The sequence below is a fragment of the Grus americana genome, chromosome 1, assembly GCF_028858705.1.
Source record: "Grus americana isolate bGruAme1 chromosome 1, bGruAme1.mat, whole genome shotgun sequence".
In the NCBI taxonomy this organism is placed as follows: Eukaryota; Metazoa; Chordata; class Aves; order Gruiformes; family Gruidae; genus Grus; species Grus americana.
Genome location: NC_072852.1, coordinates 43,037,983 through 43,058,199, shown reverse-complemented (window position 1 = coordinate 43,058,199; position 20,217 = coordinate 43,037,983). Strand labels below are relative to the sequence as shown.

The following is a 20,217-nucleotide window of genomic DNA, read 5'->3' as shown; positions in this document are numbered from 1 at the left end:
GTGAACCATGTAAGTTTTGTTGTGAAGTTGTAAGTGGTATGTATTTCATGATTTTAAGTGCTCCTGTGTCTAAATATTGGGGTTTAATTTATGTGACCATAGCTCTGGATTTCAGAAAGTTTCTATTTTCCTGTACTTGGTTTCTTAGTTTAAAACATGACTTCCTCCTCCTTTCTTGCTCCTTTCACTCTTGTGAGATGGAACTTAGTATGTTGTCTGAGCCAGAGGTGGGGGTCTTCATTTTGGAGTCCAGTGCAGATCTGTTTTGCAAATGTAGAGTACGGCTTGATGTGGCAGCATTGTGTAGTGATTGTTCAGCAAAAGTCTATTTATAATGACATTGTTCTGCGTAAAGTTTGCAGAAAGAAATTGCACCTTCTTATTTTACATCATGTTTTTAAGATTCTTGAAGATATGCTGTGCTTTATTCTGAGGCTGAAGACTAGCTTATCTTTTAGGCTACAGACTGACCTTTAAAAGTGTGGAGGTCAGACTCGCTTCCATAGAAAGCTTCAGCAAGGTTGTTTCACAGAAATGCATTAGAAAAACAGATGGTGGGGGATTATGCTTGTTTATTATGCTCACCAGTTTACATAGCTAGTTCAGAATTTTAGTGTTGAAGGCTAACACAGCTGTATATAGCATTGGTCCTGAGATGGACTTGTAATTTTAATTATAGTGGATTTAATTTATTTCTGCCTTGCTGATCATTAGTTAACTGGAGTGTCAGAATAAGCCAGTCCTGATCATAATGCTGCAATTGCAATTTGTTCTACAAAATAAATTTATTGAGCTTTCAAATGTTAGTGGCTTTAAGTTGGAGAACACCAAAATCCAAGTGCCATCTACTGCAAAAGCTGATAACACTCAGATGTGTTGAGGTTCAAGAAACATCAAAACAAACCTAAACCATGGCTTTTTGCATCCTCAGCATTCAAGAAAGGATGTAATAAAGGCACAAAGTTGTCTTAACTAAACAACCTTTCACATTCTGTGTGGTACCACCATTTCTAGAAAGCCAGCAATACAACTTTTTATGGGACCTCTAAGTTCAACTTCACAAAGGAAAGCTTTCTGATTATGGAGCTTCTCAGCATCATAACTCAGGAACCTCCTCATGAAAGTGGCCTTGAGCAGCTCCACATTGAGTTGATCTTGAAAACATTTACTGATTTTCCTTGCTTTTCTTTGTATATGTTTAAGAAAGCAGATTCTAGACTCTCTCACTCAACAGCTCACTCAAATGGATTGCTTCACTTCTCAAATCAGGGTGGGAAATGATCAAACAGCAATAACGATTTGGCAAGAATTTGCAAGATCAAACTTTCTGAAGAAATTCTTCCCCCCCCCCGTCTTTAATTCCAACTTTTGAAGCCTTTAATTGTCCTTTCATAACATCTGCTAAGTTAGTCCTGTCTCTGATTTGTCAATCTATATATATTGTATGTGAATGCTGCCTTCCGGTATGTTTTATATTCAGATCATAATTGGTTTTCTTCTGCCTTATCTGCTAGGCAATGAAACCTTCCTACTTCTCCATGCCTTGAACATACTAAATGGTCATACTGTGTTTTTTGCTAAATATTTTATTTAGAATTGTCAGACTTGGACCTAAATAATTCCGTAACCTTTTAATGGAAACTTTAATGGATTTTGGGGAGGTTTTTTTTTTTTTGCTGTAAAGCTTTGCTTATGTTTGTGGGATGGTGTGGTTTTAGGCTCTTGTGAGGTAGCATGGCCTTGCCAATTCACCAAGACCATATTTTTCTAAGTGTAGTGTATATAGATGTTAGGACTACTAAAACATCTTTTAATTCTAGCAGTTGACACATAGATTGAACAATGTTAAATTAACTCATTTTCTGTGTTTGCATTCGATAGTTGAAAATATTATTAACCATCAATGTGCAAACTACTAAAATGTTATCAAGCTAATTTTGGGGGGTTTGCTTTTTTTTAACCTACCTACACCTGACAAAAAGAAATCGTTGACAAAACTGTTTTACAGTTAAAAAATGAACATGGAAAATATAGAGTCCAAGACTGCATTTTCAAAAGCCGTAGAGCAGAACTCTGCTTGCTGATGTAAGCTGTTTATGTTGTTACACAAATTATCCCTGGTAAATTGGATTCTTGTAAATCTTGTTAACACAGACTTACATCGGGATACCACTTTATTTATTTGATAAAATGGATTAATATAGAAATAGTGATCACTTAAAATTTACAAAAAAAAAATCAGAAGTCTCCTCAGAAGGAGATTTCAATATTTTCTAACTTACAAATATGCTGTTAAAACATATATCAAACTTTTTATGAAAACAGCATAAATAAGCTGTACTTGTGGTAAAGAGAAAAATCTAATTAAGATGGTAATGTTAAAAATTCTGTAATAGGATGTTTGAAATTTACTTTTTTTTAAGCAGTATTGGTATTGTCTGATTATGATTTTGTTTAATGAAAGTTTGTGCTGTCGTGTGCCTTTTTGAGTGTATGTTACAAAGTATATATGACGAAATGCTTTTCTAGTTTTTTAACTTGCTAGTAATTTACATATGTGTTTATTTGCATGGGAGAAAATCTCTGGGCTTATTTTTTAAGAGTGTGAGGAGGTGAAAAAACACATGAAGAGCAACATAAAATTCACAACATTGATTATAGAAAGATTTTGCCATTTTCAGGTTTTACGGATTTGAATAAGGACTCTAATTTGCAGGTAGTACTAACGAGAGTATCATCCAAACTTAAACAGGAACAAATACCAGTGGTGCTTGTGTTGACACTATTATATTTGATACTTTAAGGCTGGCAACTCAGCAGATGATGCATTAAGATTTTGGAGCTCTAGTTTCTATATTTCATGTGGGTAATGATGACCTGTGCGGACAAACTTCCTGGCTCATGAACTCGACTGCATCAGCTCTCAGTAATTTTCCTATCTCTACTCAAAGCATTGATGAGATGCAGATGGGGTGAAAGTGTGAGTAGTATCTGGGAAAAGCATGTTAGAATGATGAAGATTGAGGAGGTATTTTACAATAATATATGTCTTTGAGGTAAATTAACAACTTTTTGCTGTCTCTTTTTATTTCTTTCTTGTTTCCTTTTTTCTTTTAATTTTTTTTTTAAGTCAGCTCATCAAATAAGGGTAAGCAGTGGAAGTGTGTGCCCAGAAGGAGCTTGAGCTGAGCTAAGAAACAAGATTCACTCCTCCTTTCCAGCAGAGTAATAGTAGTTGTTAATTCAGTTTGCAATATGATGAAAATGTATTCTGTGTTATGTGACTGAGAAACAGAAGTGTTTTAGGTGCGGGGAGGTGGATTGACAGTGGAAGCAGAATTATAGGTCTGCCAGTAATGATGATGATGGTCACAATGAACAGAAAGGAGGCAGTGAAGCTGATTTTGGGAGAGAGTAAGGGCAGTTTTGGCTGTGCTGAGCTTGTACTAAAGGCTTTTTGCTCCAGAGTAAACATCTAAAGGACATGGTAGGGTTTTAATCCATAGGATGCTGCATTTTGGGAGAAAATGCAAATGTAACTATTTTTGTATGTGAGAGAAGGTGGAGAGTGAAAAATAGATGTTTTCAAGCAGTAGGTCCTAAAGAACACTTATTACCTGCTGAAGGGATGAGATGACTTTGGAGCCATAATGACCAAAAAAGTACAAGACTTGACCATTACTATCTACCTGAGGCAGCTAACAAGTTAAAAGTGGTTTGTTGTAGACCGGTACAACTTGCAGCATTTAAAAAACATTTGTTTCAGGTGTTCAGCTGAGTTGACAGCAGCAGCATCAGCATGTTTTGTTTGACTAGGTGGTAAGAAGTGTTTGGAGCTCCTGACTCTCATCATCCCTGTTCTGGCTTGTTGGTGTTCAGCGTGCAAGAAGCTCTGAAGATGTAGCATGCATCTCCTCTTACCAGCTGTCAGGGGAAGACAGATTACTGTGGTCCAGTGGAAGGAAAGATACAGTCCCATATCAGTGAACTTGGAGCCTTTTCAAAGTATTAGCAACTATTTCTGAGATGGGCACTTGGCTTCGGTCCCTTTGCCAGGTTTCTGCCAGGGCGTCATGAGAGCTTCTTTGTTCATGTGGGCAATGCAGTAATCTGTGGGTGCACGAGACAAGCCACAGCGGAGGGGCACTGCATTGGAGCTGCGGAGAGAAATCCTGCATGCTTGTGGTTATAGCAGCTGCATGGGCGTGAGGAAAGCTGTACGCAGGTAGAATACTGATCACTGCTTAAATGCCAACTCCTGTTTTTCTTTCAGCTGGCACTTTCAGAGCATTAATATTTCTTTTTGCTAACGGTATTTGGCCTGCAGATGGTAAAATCTTGGCAATCTATCTGTTTCCAAATCAAGCTGTTTGCTGGGTAGTTGGATTATATCTAATCTTTGATAATGATTTCTGGTTTTCTTCTCATATTTCCTTTGACTTTACATCTAGACAGACTTAGTCATGAACGTAACTTCATGCACTCTCCTGTTTCCCTCCGCTATTTCTGTCCTTTGAATAGAGAAGCTGAAGAATGGCTAAATAATGTATTATCTTGACACAGTAAGAGCAATTTATTACTAAGCATTCCATAAGTCTGTCTCACTCTCTCAGTGCTAGAGGGCTTGTAGACACTCTCCAACGAGTTTATTTTTTAACACTTCCATATTAACAGTAAATATTACTTCTGAAGTCAGGCACCTTCTCTGTAGAGTAAGTGCATCTAATGTCTTAGAAAAATGTTAACACTTTTGCTTTCTCCTGCCACGTGGGAATTCTGTCTAAAACCTTGGAGAGTTGGTGTCTCTTGCTGTATTCTTGGGAGGTGTTTTCATTTGTCTTACTTTGTCTTTTGATGCTGAGGAAGTATTTTGTACATAGGAGCCATGTGGACAGATTGTTCTTTCGGTAGTTCTGGATTAATGTCTGTTGTGCTGCTGCAGGGACCTGACCCCATTGACACAGGTGGTCGCTTTTTGGTTTTATGACGGAGGGTACGTACCTCATGGAGGTGAAGCCCTGGTTCTGCAAAATTGTGTGACTTATTTGGAATAACTTTAGTGATGCTTGTCCGAAACGGGATGCAAGTGAGGTTCTAGTCAGTGTCATCAAGGAAGGAGTTTGACCACTAAATAATCTAGTTATAGCTTATGTTACCAGACTGAATTTCTTGTGAAATGTTTTAAGTTCTGCTGTGTGTGGTTAGTCTCCTGAATCTATTATCTTGACTTTCTGCTTTCTTACTGTAATGCATACTCTAGCACATTCCTCTCTGCAAGTCATTGTGTGCTTATTAAAACTTGCCATCTCTAAAATGCTACTCCACCCAGTATTTGTGGCTTGGGTAAATTGTATGTACTCCTTTCTGTGTGGGTTATAGCTTTATGAAAGCATGGTACTGGGTTTGAAAGGCACAGCAGGGCTGATTATTGTGAAACTTCTCGAGCAAGTTCTCTTTCTCCGTGACAATCTCTGCAGAGCTGGTGCACTTGAACCTGAACCGTGACCTTGAGAATTTCATAAGGGCTGAGATGAAAACTTGAAACCTGAGCAGTGAGCAAGCCTATTTACTTTGGGAGGGAGGAGCTGAGCGGGAGTGTTAGCAAGAGAGGAGGTGCAGCCGAATGCAGTTTGCCAACAGGGCACCGGGAACGTTGGTGTTCATTCATAACCACTCTCAGGCATGCCTCTGGAATTACTCCTCAGCTAAACTGCACTCAACTTGGAAATACCAGAGAACAGAAGAATATTTGGTGAAAGAAACTTGCCACTGTAAACTGCTGACATAACTTGTAGCCTCATGGTTCAGATGTCTTCTGAATCACATATTGGTGTCTGAAGGCAAGTATATCTTTAATACCCTTTTATTGTTAAATAAGAGAAAAATACTTAAAAGTCCACGTGCAAAAAAATCATGTGTTGGATAAAACTCGTTTATAGGTATGACAGTCTAGTAGTTTCCTTTTTCTGTTTTCTGTGTACCGCAAAGAGTGTGTGTATAATACGGCATGTAGAGAATTATTTCTGACCTTTTCTTTTGTTGGACTAGGGGGAGAATTCTGCTGGAAAACGTAGCGTTGTCGAGATGTCAGGGCAAATTATTGTCAGACTTGAAGGGCAAGTTTAAATTCTGTCTTCTCTGCTATACCTTCAGTTTTCCTTCTTCCTTCTTCTCCCTTTAGCTTTTACAGAGTTTGGTTTTAAGAAGGTTTTGGGTTTTCCCTGTATATTTCTAAGGGGGAAAAGATTTTTTTTATTTTGCATCACTAGATATACTCTTAGTTGTATTATTGCATCAGTATTAGTTTGTATACTGTGTTCATTACTTTACTAAAATCTATATTAAAAGGATTATTGTATTTAAAATTCCTCAGTTGGATAGTTCAGAATATATTTGATTTGAGTTCAATTTCCATGCTTGGAATTCATACCTGTACAATTCAGAGGGGTCTGTTTTGGTAAGTCTTAAGTTTTTTTCAGCTGTAAATATTTTTCAATTGGAGAAATGTTTTAAAACTAAAACCAAGCTTTGTTAAAAGTGTTTATGTGCTGTTGAAATTGCACCTTTGTTTTGTATACTGAGATTTAAGTTTTGCCCCAGGCAATATCCTGGAAGAATGTCTTAAGCACAGGATTATTATTTGGTTTTTCAGCCAGCATTTACTACTTGAAGAAGCCCTGATTGAGTAGCTGATATGAGAAATGCATTCTTTCCTTTAGAAAATATATACAACAGATAAGTTCTCCTCCTCTAAAGAGATGCTCAACAGATCGACTGAGAATGCGTTCTTCCTCCCCTACCCCGAGACAGATGAACTAAATATTTCAGTCATGGGTTTTTTTTTTTCTTCTTCCTACTGATTTAGGTATTACATAAGATGGAGAAACCAGGAGATTTCATCTCTTTCAGTGGCATATTTAGTCTAGTGCCTGCTTTCATGAAGTACTTCACTTTTGTTATGAGGAATCTTATTTTTTCATGCACAGATAAACTGTGGCACACACCTGATGCATTTAGGGTAGAGTGCAGATCCTTTCCTGTTTATGCAGGCTTTTCAGCTGTGTCTGACTTCTGGAGTTGGACTTGGCTGTAGTTCTGTTTGTGAGTATTTTGAAACCGTGTAAACTTCCAAGCTGTGTAGCTTAGTGCATTTTCTAAGTTTATCAATTATTAAAGCACTGGGAACTGATATCAAAAGGATAGAAGGCTTCCTGGGGCGTTAGACTAAGGTCACCTAATGAATGATACTCATTCCAGTTTTATCAGTAGATTGACTTACTCTGTCTGAATCTATTTTTGGAGAGGGGAGAACAGGAAAAAGGATATTTTTTAAAACTTTTTTTTTTTGTCTAATACGTGGTGGCTAATGAAGTACACCTCTCCATTGTCATGTACAGAACATGCAAATAAAAGCACTTCCAACTACTTAAAAGTACCTCTGTGTCCTTTCAGGAATCAAATGTATTGCAAGGAATTAATATGGTTTCTAACAGCTTTGAGCACTGAATGTGTGGGGAGCAGAAATCCCTTTAATATCGCAGGCTGATGCTCAAGAGTTACCATAAACGTTAGCCTAGAATCGCACCATGGAGAAGAATGCTCGTTTTTATTAAATGTTACAGATTCCTTTTGATCTGACAGCCTTTTGGTTGTGTGTCAGCTGTCTCCAGCAACGTATTCTGCTTTGAAGTAGCTGAAGAAGGTGGAGAACTAAGGAATTTTTACATCCAAACCATATAATTAACTGTTTTACCATTGCAGGTTTAAGTGAAATATGAAGATGACTGGGGTGGGGGGAATGAAGGAGGAAGCTTAAATTAGATTATTTTTTTTTCTTTTCACCCTCCTTTGCGGTGGCAAGACAGTCATATTTTGGCAAAAGGCACAGACTCTGCCTCTCCTGTATTGCTGTTGAGTTAAAGCAGAAGGTACTTAGTCAGAATACCTGGATAACAGCTTCCTTGGTTGGGAGAGGGGAAATGTAACGTTATCCGCATTGAAATTCTTAATTTTATCTACCCAAAGTTTTCAGTTTCACTTCTAAATGGAAAAAAGGGCATAGGAAGGTGAAAGAGTTTTTAATCTGTTCTCGTTTACAGTTTGGCTACATGAACAGTGTCAAGGGACCTGAGAGGGCATGGAGAGAAATAAGGGAAAAACCTTCAGGATTACATTGCTTCCTCAAACCCCTGGATGTCTGGCCACTTTTTAGTAAAGTGAACGTAAGGTGGCAGAGAAGAGTGTTGTGGCAGAACCTGGTAGATGGTCAGAGTCATGCTCAGCAGTGGCTCCAGAAGTGGCTGGCACAGCGGCTGGAGGCAGCTGCAGAAAAAACAGTGTGGGTGGCTGGTGGTGGAGCCTCCCCTTAGTGTGTGCCACCCTGCTGTTACGGTGCAGGACACAGAAACGTCCTGATACCAGTGTCAGGAGAGCATCCTCAGGCAAGGTCATAGCCCTGACTCTGAAACTTGAGATAACACACCCATTAACTGGGCAAGATAGGTCTGTAATGAGAGGATACAGTTTCTTCTGCGTGTAAGAGGAGTTTTTCTACTGCAGCTTTCTGGTGATTTTAATGAGGAAAAAATAAAATGCATATTCTGAAGAGATTTGGACCAAGGCTCTGTTTTGCAGTTAAGAAGATGGATTTGGAGAAGTGATGTGGAGCTGTGCTTATTCAAATTAAAAAAAAAAAAAAAAGTGGTGTTCTCCCTCTTGCCCCACCATTCTACTCCTTAAGTTTTTCAGCTGCTCTTTCTGTTCCTTCTGGGACGTCTGGACAAGGACAGCTTCAGCTGAGAGAAGTATGAGACAGTAACGGATAAATGGAGACAGGCCTGGACACATGACATGCTCATCCAATTTCTCCCCCTCCCTGTGAATAGAGTTTTTCATTTCTTCTACAAAAGAAGTGAAAGTTATGTATCACATATAATGGTTTCTATTGATGGCTCATACTTGGGTTTTTTCAGTTATGTCTTTTTTCCTTGGCGTGTATTGGTACATGAGTCTTTTAAGAGGCATGAAGAAAATCTAGTGATTCATAGATTCTGGAAGCTACAATGTTTCATAATAAAATATTTTCAGTGTTTTCTGTATGTGTCTTAGTGTATATATCTGTAGGTACTAATGCACATACACTCTGCACAGTTAAAACCTTTCATAAGGGTTATAAAATACTTCTACTGTATTATCCTTGAGCCAACATGAACTGAAATTACTGAGCCACAATCATTAAGTACACTTCTTTGCATAAGCAGCTGGAGTAAACAGTATTATTTGACGATTAATCAAATTTACAGTACTATTGATTTAATTTGTGGCAAGTGTTTCACTTTGTAAGAAGAGATCTGTGGTATGGAGTAAGGAAGAACTTACTTTCAAGCCAATTCTTAATGTCTTATTTTTCTGCTTTCCAGCAGAGTAGGTTTCAAAATGCATTTTGTCAGAAATAAGGTGTGATGGGGAAAATGGGATCAGCAGAGAAGCACCAGACAGGAAGGAAGTTCCACATATGGAAGACTGTGGCCAGGCATGTGAGTCGTCAGGGCAAAGAAGTGGCCAATCTAACGAGCAGTGGATGATGAAGGTTAGGGAGAGCTTATTTGACTTTATTCTGGTAGCTATCAGCAAGAGCAGTTTGGATCAGCTGATTTCTAGCCTTGAAGCACAGTTTACTGGGATTTTTTTGTTTAAAATTTAAGTTGGTTCATTTAAGTGTTTTATTCATTGCATAGAATATTTGGGGCATTAATAATAAGAAAACCTTTTGGTGGAGCTTATTTTGTGCAACTCTTCCAGCTGGTTTGTATATATAAACACAGCAAAGGCTTAGAGAAGAAAAAGCTATCACCTCACCTTTTAAATAAAAATAAGAAATGAAGATGTAGAAGCCACAGCAATCAGTTGATGAAAACTAGCTAGGTAAGTGTCTGAACAGGGAAGTTCAATATGGCTGTGTAACATAAAACATCGACTCCCTTTTTAGATTCTTGTAGTGCACCACAATATCAAATAGGGAAGCCACATAGCTCACGAGCTGTGTTTTGTTCAGTATAAATTTGGGACTTGAAAGGCTAACAGGAAAAAGAATTGTTTTAATGAATCCTTAAAACCTAAATAATCACCGTTTTTGTGTGCTTAGAAAGCAGAGATGAGGAGGACCAAAACTGAGATGTAAAAAATGAGATCTGGTGTGTTTGTGGAAAAGAGGAGCTGAAGCAAAGCCATTCTGCTTTCAGTGTCCTAATGGGTTTGACAAGAGGAGTATAGTGTTGCTCGGCTTGCTGCTGATTTGGCAGCCTCTGTCTCTTCACTGCATTTTTCACGTGTGCCCTTCGTTTGTTTCTTTTTTTTTTTTCTTTCCTTTTGTATCTTACTCATCAGAATGTGAGGTAGAAGGCTGTTACTGCAACACTCTTGTTCCAACCAGCTAATGCTAACCAGCTTTCACAGAGAACATAATCCTTACACAAACATCTTAACTCATGAAGGAAGAGGGTCCAGTGCGACGTAGGTTTTCTTCATGTGCTGGGATTTCATCTGTGTTTTCTCCAAGATCTGATGGCCGAAAGCTTGTACGGAATGCTTCATTTGGAGGATATAACGAACTGTCTCCTACTTTACCAGGTTTGTTTTGGTCTTGCATTTCTTAAAGCGTACAGAAGAGAATATAATTTCCACCTCAGATTTTTCCGCTTGAATGAAAGCAGTGTACCGAGATGTTGGTAGAAATTGAAAGAATATTGCTTGTATGCATTTAAATAACAGCTCTTTGTAGTGGCAAGATCTGTAGATAGGTAAGTGAGTAAGTTAGCTTACACTGCAGCAAATCTCTCTCTATAAGGCATGTGTGTATTTGATACTGACTGGAATATTTGTTTTGCCTGTTTGGGCTTTTACGACTGAAGTTCTCTGATGTGGTTTATAAATGCAGCCCTGCCTTGTAGTTTCCGCTCCCCCTGCACACAATGGGCTTGCTTTAAAATAGTAAAGTACAGCAGAAAGTTTTAGTTTAGCTATAATTACTGAAGAATCTGCATGCTTGCCATCAGTAGTTTGACATAAAATGACAAGATAGAATGAGTAAGGGCTAAAAGCATAGCCTTGCTAAACTCTGTAGTGCAAGATTTTTAAAACATTTAACACCAGAAAGTGCTTGAATCTCCTTTTGCCTAGATTTATTGTCTTCTGAAAATGAGTACAGAAATCAATTTTTAGAGTTTCATTGTCCATAATGTGTACTTCTGATAGAGGTACCTGACTTTCAGCAGTTTAGTTCAGGAAACTTCGATGCTTGAAAATGTATTACAAGGTCACCTTTTCCTGAAAGGGGACATTGTAGAAATTGTACATTCTTACGAGAATTACTCTGTATGTGTGATTTGTCCTGTGCATGCGCACATATGCGCTTTGTTGCATAGTGCCATGGGGCCAGAATGCTGGGGGTGGGGGAAATAAAATGGATTTCACTTTTTATTGTATGCCTTCTGCAGAATACTTTTTATTGTATGCCTTCTGCAGAATGGCTCACTGAATTTATAAGCCCTGGCTCGGAAGCCATGGACAAGAGTTGGGGTACAGAGCTGACGATTAAGGAGCTCTCTGCATCGCTGGCCAGTGCTGGCTTGCAGAATCACTGGAGCAGCATGTTTAGCTGCAGGCAGCTGGGGGCAGTTGCTTGGGACACCACATTCTATTAAACCTTGTGTTTTACCCTATAACATTTCCTTTCACACTGCTTCAGGAAATGATTAGGCTTCTACCAAGAACAGTGAGTTTTATTCAAACTGGTCAGGAAATAAAGATTTCAAAGCTTGAAAGTGAGGAGTTGGCAACTAGACAGAGCCTCCCTACCTTTAAAATAAATGCATGTGGTCTGGTAATTACTGAAACAAAAAGGGATTCGTTTCCTATTTGCTTCCTTCCTGTGTTGGATTCTACATTAAAGCTGATAGCTGTCTGTAAGTGGGCAATGAATGACTTAAAATATAGAACAAATGCAGACCAGTTTTTCATGAAAAAAAATCAGTATTTTATCTTTTGGAATCTTCCATATATCCGAAGAATTTAAAGAATATTAATATGCTGGAAGGTATACTCTTTAATTTTGCTTTAAGCAAGGAGTAGTTACTACCTCTCTGAAAGATACTCATGTATAGTTACTATAACGTAAGTGAGAACGTTCTTTGGTTGTTGTTTATTTTATATGGTGTTTGCAAAAGAAAACATGACCATGAGACAAAACATAAAAGGACTTTTCTTGCTTTTCTGATTACTTCAGTTTCAAAATCCATGGAGGAATCTGATTTAGTTAATGTGGGGTTGTATTCTTAAAACTGGTTGTCAGCAAGCTTTTGAAAATCAGTCAGTTAAAAAGACTATTGTTTCCTGAGTTCAATTCTTTAAAAAGATTTTTTTTTCTTTTCTGTGTTTATTACATAACACCAGTATTGATATCTCTCACTAAGTATAGCTCATAGTTCTTCCAGAAGCATATAGTTTTTCAGCTCAATTATTCATTCTTCAGAACTGCACATGCACACTAGTAATCAAATCAGTCTGTTCCTTGCTTTTTATTTGGAAGTCAGTAGTATTGTTGCTTGGCTTGCTATTTGTGATCTTTTCATGCATTGCATTGCTTTTTACCCGTTCCTCTGTCTGTTGGAAAAAAGCCTCCAGTGGATAGCAATTCTTTCTTTCTTTTTGGATAAAATCAATCTGGCATTAAAAGTAACATGTTTTTTCTGATGGATTTTTCTCAGATATCCTGATTGCAGATGGTATTTGTTGAGAGGTACAAAACCAGTATTTGAGATGTAGGAGATGTTACATGTTTGGTTTTGGTTTTTCCCTTCCCTCAAGATTGATTGGACAAATCACATGTGCAACTTTAAAGAATGAGACCTGTGTAATGCTTCAAAATTGAAATCTCTTAGCTAAGCAGTTTTGTTTTAAATATATCCTACCACAGACTTTATCCTAAAGATTCTTTGACACTAATCTTACAATGCATATACTCCTCATTTTTTGTCAAACACAATGTTTTGGAGGATTTTTTTTCTTTTGGTAATGACACCGTGTTCCAGCTCAGTCTCTAAAGAAGCATCATTTGGTTTTGTTTCACTAGCATCTTACGTGTAGAGAGTTGTGGTTGTTCCAGTTGCGTGCAGTTGTCAGGCTCTTGCGTTGGTCTGAATGCTCATCATGAGCTTTCACGTAGATTTCTGCCTGCAAGTTTTGGAAGGACTTCCCGAGTTCTCACAGTAGGAACGTACTAATGGACAATTTTCCTTGTCTTCTAAGGTCACACCATGAAATGTAGCTGTTTGGATCAGCTTTCAGAGCCCATGGGGCCTGTGATGTTAAGACAAGGAAGGTCACACTGGGAGAAAGTCTGTTAAGACCCAGTGTTGCTCCGAAGACAATCTCTGATGCCCAGAACTGTGTTTTAGAGGCTGCAGTAGTGGAACTTCTGTTTAAAATTAAAAAGTAAAAAACAACTGCAAGTGTCAAACTGCACTTGCTTGCTGTCCCCTGACTCTGAGGATTGCTCTCATTAGGTTAGGTAGAAAACAATATGCAAATCCAAGAAGTTTAAAACAGAGGAAATTACAGAAAGGGACTGCGTCCTCCATACCTGAATTTCTGCGTTGTGAAATGTGAGATCAGGTTATCTTATTTAAAAGTTACTCACTGAATTACAGGATGGTAAACAGTAAGCAAGCTAAAGTATTAAGCCCCAAACCATTGCTGATAGACATTAAAAACTTGAAACATGTTCTTTTTATTAGACCCTGCCTCTAGTGTCTCATTCCCTGGCAGTCTCTGCTCCAGAGGCTGACTTCAATGACTTTTTGTGGTGCAATTTTCAGTACCTCTGGGGTGAACAAAACTACAGAGAGCAATAACACAAAGCATCATTTAGAGGCACAGTTCTCTTGGCTTTGCTGTTGTCTTTGTCAGAAATCCATAGAGAAATTTGTTGTTCATAGCTGGTAGTAGGAAGGGAGAAAACAGTATTAACAATATAATTGTTCTGATGTTGTTTCCTTGACCAAGTATCATCGTCAGCTTGGGCCCATATATAGCTTATGTCATGTTTCAGTACAAATTTCCCTGCAGGTATGAGTATCAAACTGTTCTTGTCAGAAGTAGTAAGATTGCTTTATGGTATTGAGGTCCCTTCATCTTAATAGAGGCTCCCTGGAAAACGTATCCTTACACTGGGTGAGGCTGTTTCTGGATCAGCACCTGAATTATGATTTTATTTTTTTTTTACATACATTTTATCACATGGAGAGAAAAGCCTTCTGTCTGTGTTCTGAGTGAGCTTATCCCTTCTCTAGTGAGGGAGGTTACAAGTAGGATGGTGTGGGGTGTGAGGCTGACCAGTTGGGTTTCCTCACAGATCAAGACAGAGCTGTGAAGGTGTTCCAGGATCTGCAGCACTCTGACTGCCCGTTGCTGTGCTGTGAGTAAGGAAGGGAACAGTGAGTGTGGTGGCATGTTTATAAATTGGCAAGCACGCACACCTCTTGGGCTCCAGATGCTGGAAGCAAGGAGGTGAAGTTCAGGAAAACATGGCTGAGCTTTGGTCTTCATGTCTGATTCTCTGGGACACAGTACTTCATTCTGTTTTCATTGGTGATACCAATGAAAAGCTTGTTTATGAAAATAAAAACATATGCATGTTAGATAAGGATGTGTAAAGCCCTTAAAGCTGCTGTGATTTAGAAAGCAAGCTGTGAATTATAGCTTCTCTTCTGTAAGAACAATCCTTACTTAGCTTTCTTGTTGATTCCCATCACTACATCTTTTGTATGTGCATATACATAAACAGGTAAAAACTGGAAAGCCATTAGGAAATGCTTGCATCTGCATTTTCAGTGGAACTTGGTTCCTAATTGGGAATTTCTTTTGAGTGTGGGGGTGAGGAGAAAACCTTATTACTATGATTCTGGTGTGTGTTTGGCTAAGACTGGCATCAAATCCAATGACTTCTCAGTGAACTAAGGCAGATCTGCCCTCTAAGGCTTAAAACAATCTTTGTTTTGTTTCGGCACCTGATGACTGGTGCTGTAGAAAATGTGCTTTTGGATTTGGTGTTATATAGGAAGTGTGGCTTCTGGCCTCTGGGTTGTGACATGCCTTTTGGGGGTTTTCTGAATTCCCTAGTACTACAAATCTTCTGCCTATCTAGGTACTTCTTCCCTGTGGTCAAGTAGTCTTCTGCATTATAGGTTTTCATTAGCCAAACAAACCCATCACAGATGTGTTGGAAGAATTTCCAAAGGATTAGTTTAAGAAATTGTGCACAGAGGGGCTTCTATGAAGACATGTAAAGGTTTCTTTCTGTAAAGGGGCATGTAAGGTTTTCTTTGTGTAAACATAAAATGAAATATTGTATTGCAGTATATAATTTTTAAAAATCTGGTCTTAAAAAAGAATCTCTGCAAAATGTAATAAACATAAACAAAAAAAACCCCAAAAGACTGATTACCAGACCAAAACTAAAAGGAATCTTGGATTACTCATGTAACCTGAAGACCAACCTAATGCCTCTATAACTTAATGAAACTTCCCAAGATATTTGTGATAGACGAATCAGTCCTGTCTTAGAGTTTCTGGGTATTGTAAGTTGTGGAAAGGTGAAGATACTGATTTTTTAAAAAAATAATCCTACACGGAACAAGCTGTTCGACACTGCTACAGAGAGTTAATAAAAATTCTTTTAAAGCTCGTAAAGTCTCGCCACACGCTCCCCTGCAGAATGTGAAATCAAACTGTTTCTCTGATAAATCTTCTAATTTTAGAGATCCAAGTATCAATTTCTGTTTCAAAGTTTGGAACACTTTCAAACAGAAGCTCAGAAGAGCTTTTGGTGTTGGTTGATTCAGTGTATCTGCTGATGCAGTGCCCTCTGGCGGGCTAAAGCTCTAGGGTACCACTGTCAGAGCCATGCAAGGCTTTTCAGCTGCGTGGATTATTTCTGAAATTCATGTATGACCTCGTATTTATGTTCCTTCTATCTGGAGGGCATGCAAATGATGGCATTTTTACTTACTCAGATAAATGCGTTGCACAATTTGTTTTATTCTTGTTTATAAAAGCTTTATGCTACCACCAACCTCTTCAAAGAAAATAGATCACTGAGATTTTCTGTCTTATAACCAAAGCAGATTATTTTTCCTTAATATATACTGAGAACCTTGCATCCTCTTCTGTGGCACATAGCAGCTGCGCAGCAGCACTGATGCCAGTTGTGACCCACTCCCCTTTCATTGTCACACGAATACTGGCTACAGCCGTAGTCTCACTTTGCTTTTCAGATACTGAGAAAGTGTGGGGTTTGTACTGTGAGTCACTCACAGAAGAGAAACGTGGGATTTCAACGACTGTTTTAATATAAAGCCTCACCGTTACGCCTATACAATGTCAAGTTGAAAGTATAAATTCAAAGCTAATGCAAGCAACCTTTTTCATTTTCTTGCAAAAAACTGTCGATCTTAATCAGTGTTTTAGATTTGCTTTCATGTAGGTGGTATTTAACAATTATTTCTAGCTACAGAAATGAACAAACCAAAAAAGCCTTTATTTAGTGTTCTGCACTGTGCACGCATGTATGCAGATAGGGGAGAATGAGAAGGTAAAAGGACAAAAGTTTGCACGCCATATTTATGATTCATCAGGTTATTGGATCGGGTGCAGCACCATCCAAATACAGTGGACTGTTCTCACCTCTTAGTGGGTATTGAATTAGTTTATATTGTAGTAGCTGGTATGTTTTCAACTGATGTGATGGACTGGTTTGTATATGTTGTTTGAAAATCCAATTTGCACTTTTTTATGCAAAACACAATTTGCAAATGTATTTCAAAGGCTAGCTCATATAAAATGTTATATCTATAAATCATTTGCAACAATGCTGTCTTTTCTTTAAGGTTTTGAAAAAGGGAAGGACGATGTGTCACAAAGCAAAGAGGATACAGCACATTCTATGTCAAAAAGCAAGGTAAGGAAAGCAGCTTCCTAATCTGGCTTAAAAATGTCAGTGTGCAAAGAAGTTGAGAGAATTTTTAATTAAATGCAAATGTGTTTAACTTTTGTTGTAGATAATCTTGAAGATTACTCTTCAGATTCAGCAATATATAAAGGTTAAAGGGAATTTCTTAATATAGTTCTCAGGATGATGTCACATAAAACCTATAGTTCAAATGAGTGAAAGTGAAACGTGGAGTCTTCACACAGTCATCTTGGGATGGGATGTTGCCTCCCCAAATATAACGATGGATGGAGGCCAACTCTTGCTATGGAACAGAATTTAAAATCCTTTTAAGCTGTAGATGAAGATGCTGTTCACTGAGCTGTAGCAAATCTTCTAAGAATGTTAAAGAAAGTGTAATTGGAAAAGAGTTAGTTTAATGGCTTAAATTGCCAGAGAAAGCATAGTTAAGTGTAATCTGTTGTCCTGTCTGTTGCAAGGGTTTCTGTACCTCAGAATTCAAGTATAAAGGCCCATTTAGTTGAGGCAATGAGAGTGCAAAGGAAAGCATGCTCAGTAGAATATTAAACTAGATATAATTGCTATGCATGTTTATGCTTTCTGTGAGTCTTGATAATAGAAATGGAAAAGACAGGAGCCAAGTAAATTCACAGTCATCACTCTGTATTCCCAAGATGGAAAAGGCTCACTGAGATGCAGTGAAAACTGAGAACGTACAAAGTGGGGCTAGGACATGGACACTGCAGTCACCAAAACCATAGAATATTGGGGTGGCTAAACTTTAGAAAGGAAGAAAACATGAACTACCTAAGCAACCAAAAAGAGTCTTTTTTATGTAGGGATCCCAGGTCTTTTCTTTCCAGAACTGTATTTTGTTCTGATCACAGTTATTTACATGAGTAGTTTGCAGTAGCATTCTGATTCAGAGTAAAATGTTCTTTACTGATGGTATTGAAATAGGAGGCACATGATTAGACATACGTGCAAAAACTCATTGTAGTAGCATAGAGAAAAATCTACCATAGCTAATTCTTCCTTTCCCAAATCCTTTTAAATTTGTAGGTTACAGTTATAGAAGCTGTCAGTTTCAGGACATTGTGTAGGTTGCTCTGATGCAATCTTCTTTATTGGTTGGCCTATTGTAACTCTTAAAGTGCATGAACATTTTGGTCAGCAAAAGTGCCTGGCATGTCAATGCACTGAATTTTTATCTAGTGCTTTTTATGTATTTAGAATGTGGAATTCCAGAAAAAACTATTTTAAATTGGCTGTCTCGTAAAACAGGCGTCTCTTTCTCTTCAAGACATTAAAGATTAAAGAGAAGAGGGAAAGACTGCATTTTGTGAAGAGGGAAGTTGTGTATGGTTTGATCACTGAATGGAGTAGCTAAGTTCACTTGTTTTTCTTATTTGGACATTGCTACAGGATAGAGTTTAAAGGCTTTAAATTACCCTGCTGTGGGATTTTCTATTTTGTGCTGTTTTTAGAGAGGCCAATGTCATAACAGACACTTAAACAGATTGTCAGGGCACAGCAGGCGTGGGTTGCTCTGTAGGGGAAGGTGAGGACCTGAGCTTGAAGATGGGTAGCTCCCAAGGGAACCGGGGAGATGCCCGCTCCTCGCTGCTTTCGTGCCCAGCTTGCTCTTTCCATAGCGCTCTGCTGCAAGGTTAGCACTGCAGTCCATCAGAGCTGCCCTGGGCACAGGCAGCCACAGCCCTGGGGGACAGGGGGATTGCACCCAGGGTCTTGACACAGATTTTTCTGTGGTATGTCATCTGTCAGAGCCTTAAAGAGAAACGTTAAAGAGATATCGAAGGAAATCAAAGAGACTTAAAGGGAGCATTTTCCTGCTTTAAATGGTATAATCAGAATTGCACTGGGGTGAGCAGGTTAGTTTCCGCAGCTGATGCTGCAGTTCTGTGGCGTGTAGCTAAGCATTTCAAGCTGTTGGTGTCTTACATCTGACTTGGAGTCACAGAACTGTGTGTCTTTCAGCTTTACTGCATCCTAGAGCCTCACTTGTCAGGGAGACTGAGGAAGCATACTTTACCATCCGGCTCGCTTCTGATCAAAATATTTATGTTGGTCCAGAAACCTCTAAATCATTTTTGACTTGCAAATCAAGTTAATACTGTCTCTTTTAACTTGGATTTATTTCAGACTCTATTAATCATTTATCTTTGACTATCCAATTTGTTTTTTCTCTTCCTTGGGTTTTTTTTTGTTTTTTGTTCTTTAAGTGTTTGTGTGCTTTGCCATTACTTTTGTTTGTGTCTTTCTACTATCAAAGATGAGTCCAGTATTCCTACTTTTCCTAACATATATATTTCTTCATCTTTATTTTTGCCATTACTGCATGTGGAGCTTGATAAGACTAGTGGTTCCTTTATAACCCACTTCAGGCTAACAGAAGATGCTAATTGTCTGTCACAGCTGTGGAAGTAAAGTAGCAGCCCTTCTTTTTCAATAAGGATGGAAAAGCAGTGATGAGACTTGCCCAGAATCTGGGAGTTGCAGTAGATTCTCTTAAAATGTTTTCTTTTAAATTTTGATCCCATTCACTTTATGTGGATGTAACACTGAGAAAGTTACTAGCTTAAAAATATACGAACCACTGATCTGTCTCATAATCCATTGGACGGGTAAATAACGGACCTTTACTCAGCGTCATATTAGCGAGCTTTAAAACTGAGATACTGAGAAAATGAGTTTTTGTAACCTGTGCTACTTACTGGTTTGGAGCTTTTACATGCATGACCTCTAGATTGCATTAGCTTTCTGTTAGTGAGCAACTAGAATATTTATGAATGTTTTACTTAAGTTGCTCCATTATAGCTTGCATAACGAGTTCATTACCTCTTCTTGTATGACAGTGATAAGCATTTTTCCCTCTTCTGTTATTACATTTAAAGTACTGTATTTCCTTCAACTTCTAGACAGAGGAATTAAATTTCAAGTTGTATGCTTGTCTTAAAGCTACAGTGTTAGTGTTAAGAACATATCTTCATTTTGTATTAAAGATGTTTCCTTCATTTTTCCAAGATGTATGTGGAAGTTAGAGAACATTTACGTATCATTGAAATGATTTTGAGATAAAATTCCTTTTTGCCCATTATTGCACATCTTTTTGACACTAGCTAACTAAGTAGACTCCTGTAAAGTCTTAGTTCTGAATTAAAGGCATCAAAGTAGGATCAAAGTTAAATTGC

The 20,217-nt window shown here is 38.2% G+C and overlaps 1 protein-coding gene across 11 annotated transcripts in view; it reads left to right on the top strand.

The window, feature by feature from the left end:
- Positions 1-20,217, top strand: part of OSBPL8 (oxysterol binding protein like 8) — a 95,292-nt gene that overhangs the window by 43,156 nt on the left and 31,919 nt on the right. For 7 of the 11 annotated variants that reach the window (XM_054841196.1, XM_054840792.1, XM_054840532.1 and 4 more), the window contains one exon: positions 16,944-17,014. In XM_054841196.1, the coding sequence (XP_054697171.1) occupies positions 16,944-17,014 (71 nt within the window). Of the gene's footprint in view, positions 1-5,523; positions 5,841-10,386; positions 10,630-16,943; positions 17,015-20,217 lie in introns of those variants that run through there. The other 4 variants (XM_054840875.1, XM_054840967.1, XM_054841039.1 and 1 more) reach the window with 3 other exon arrangements.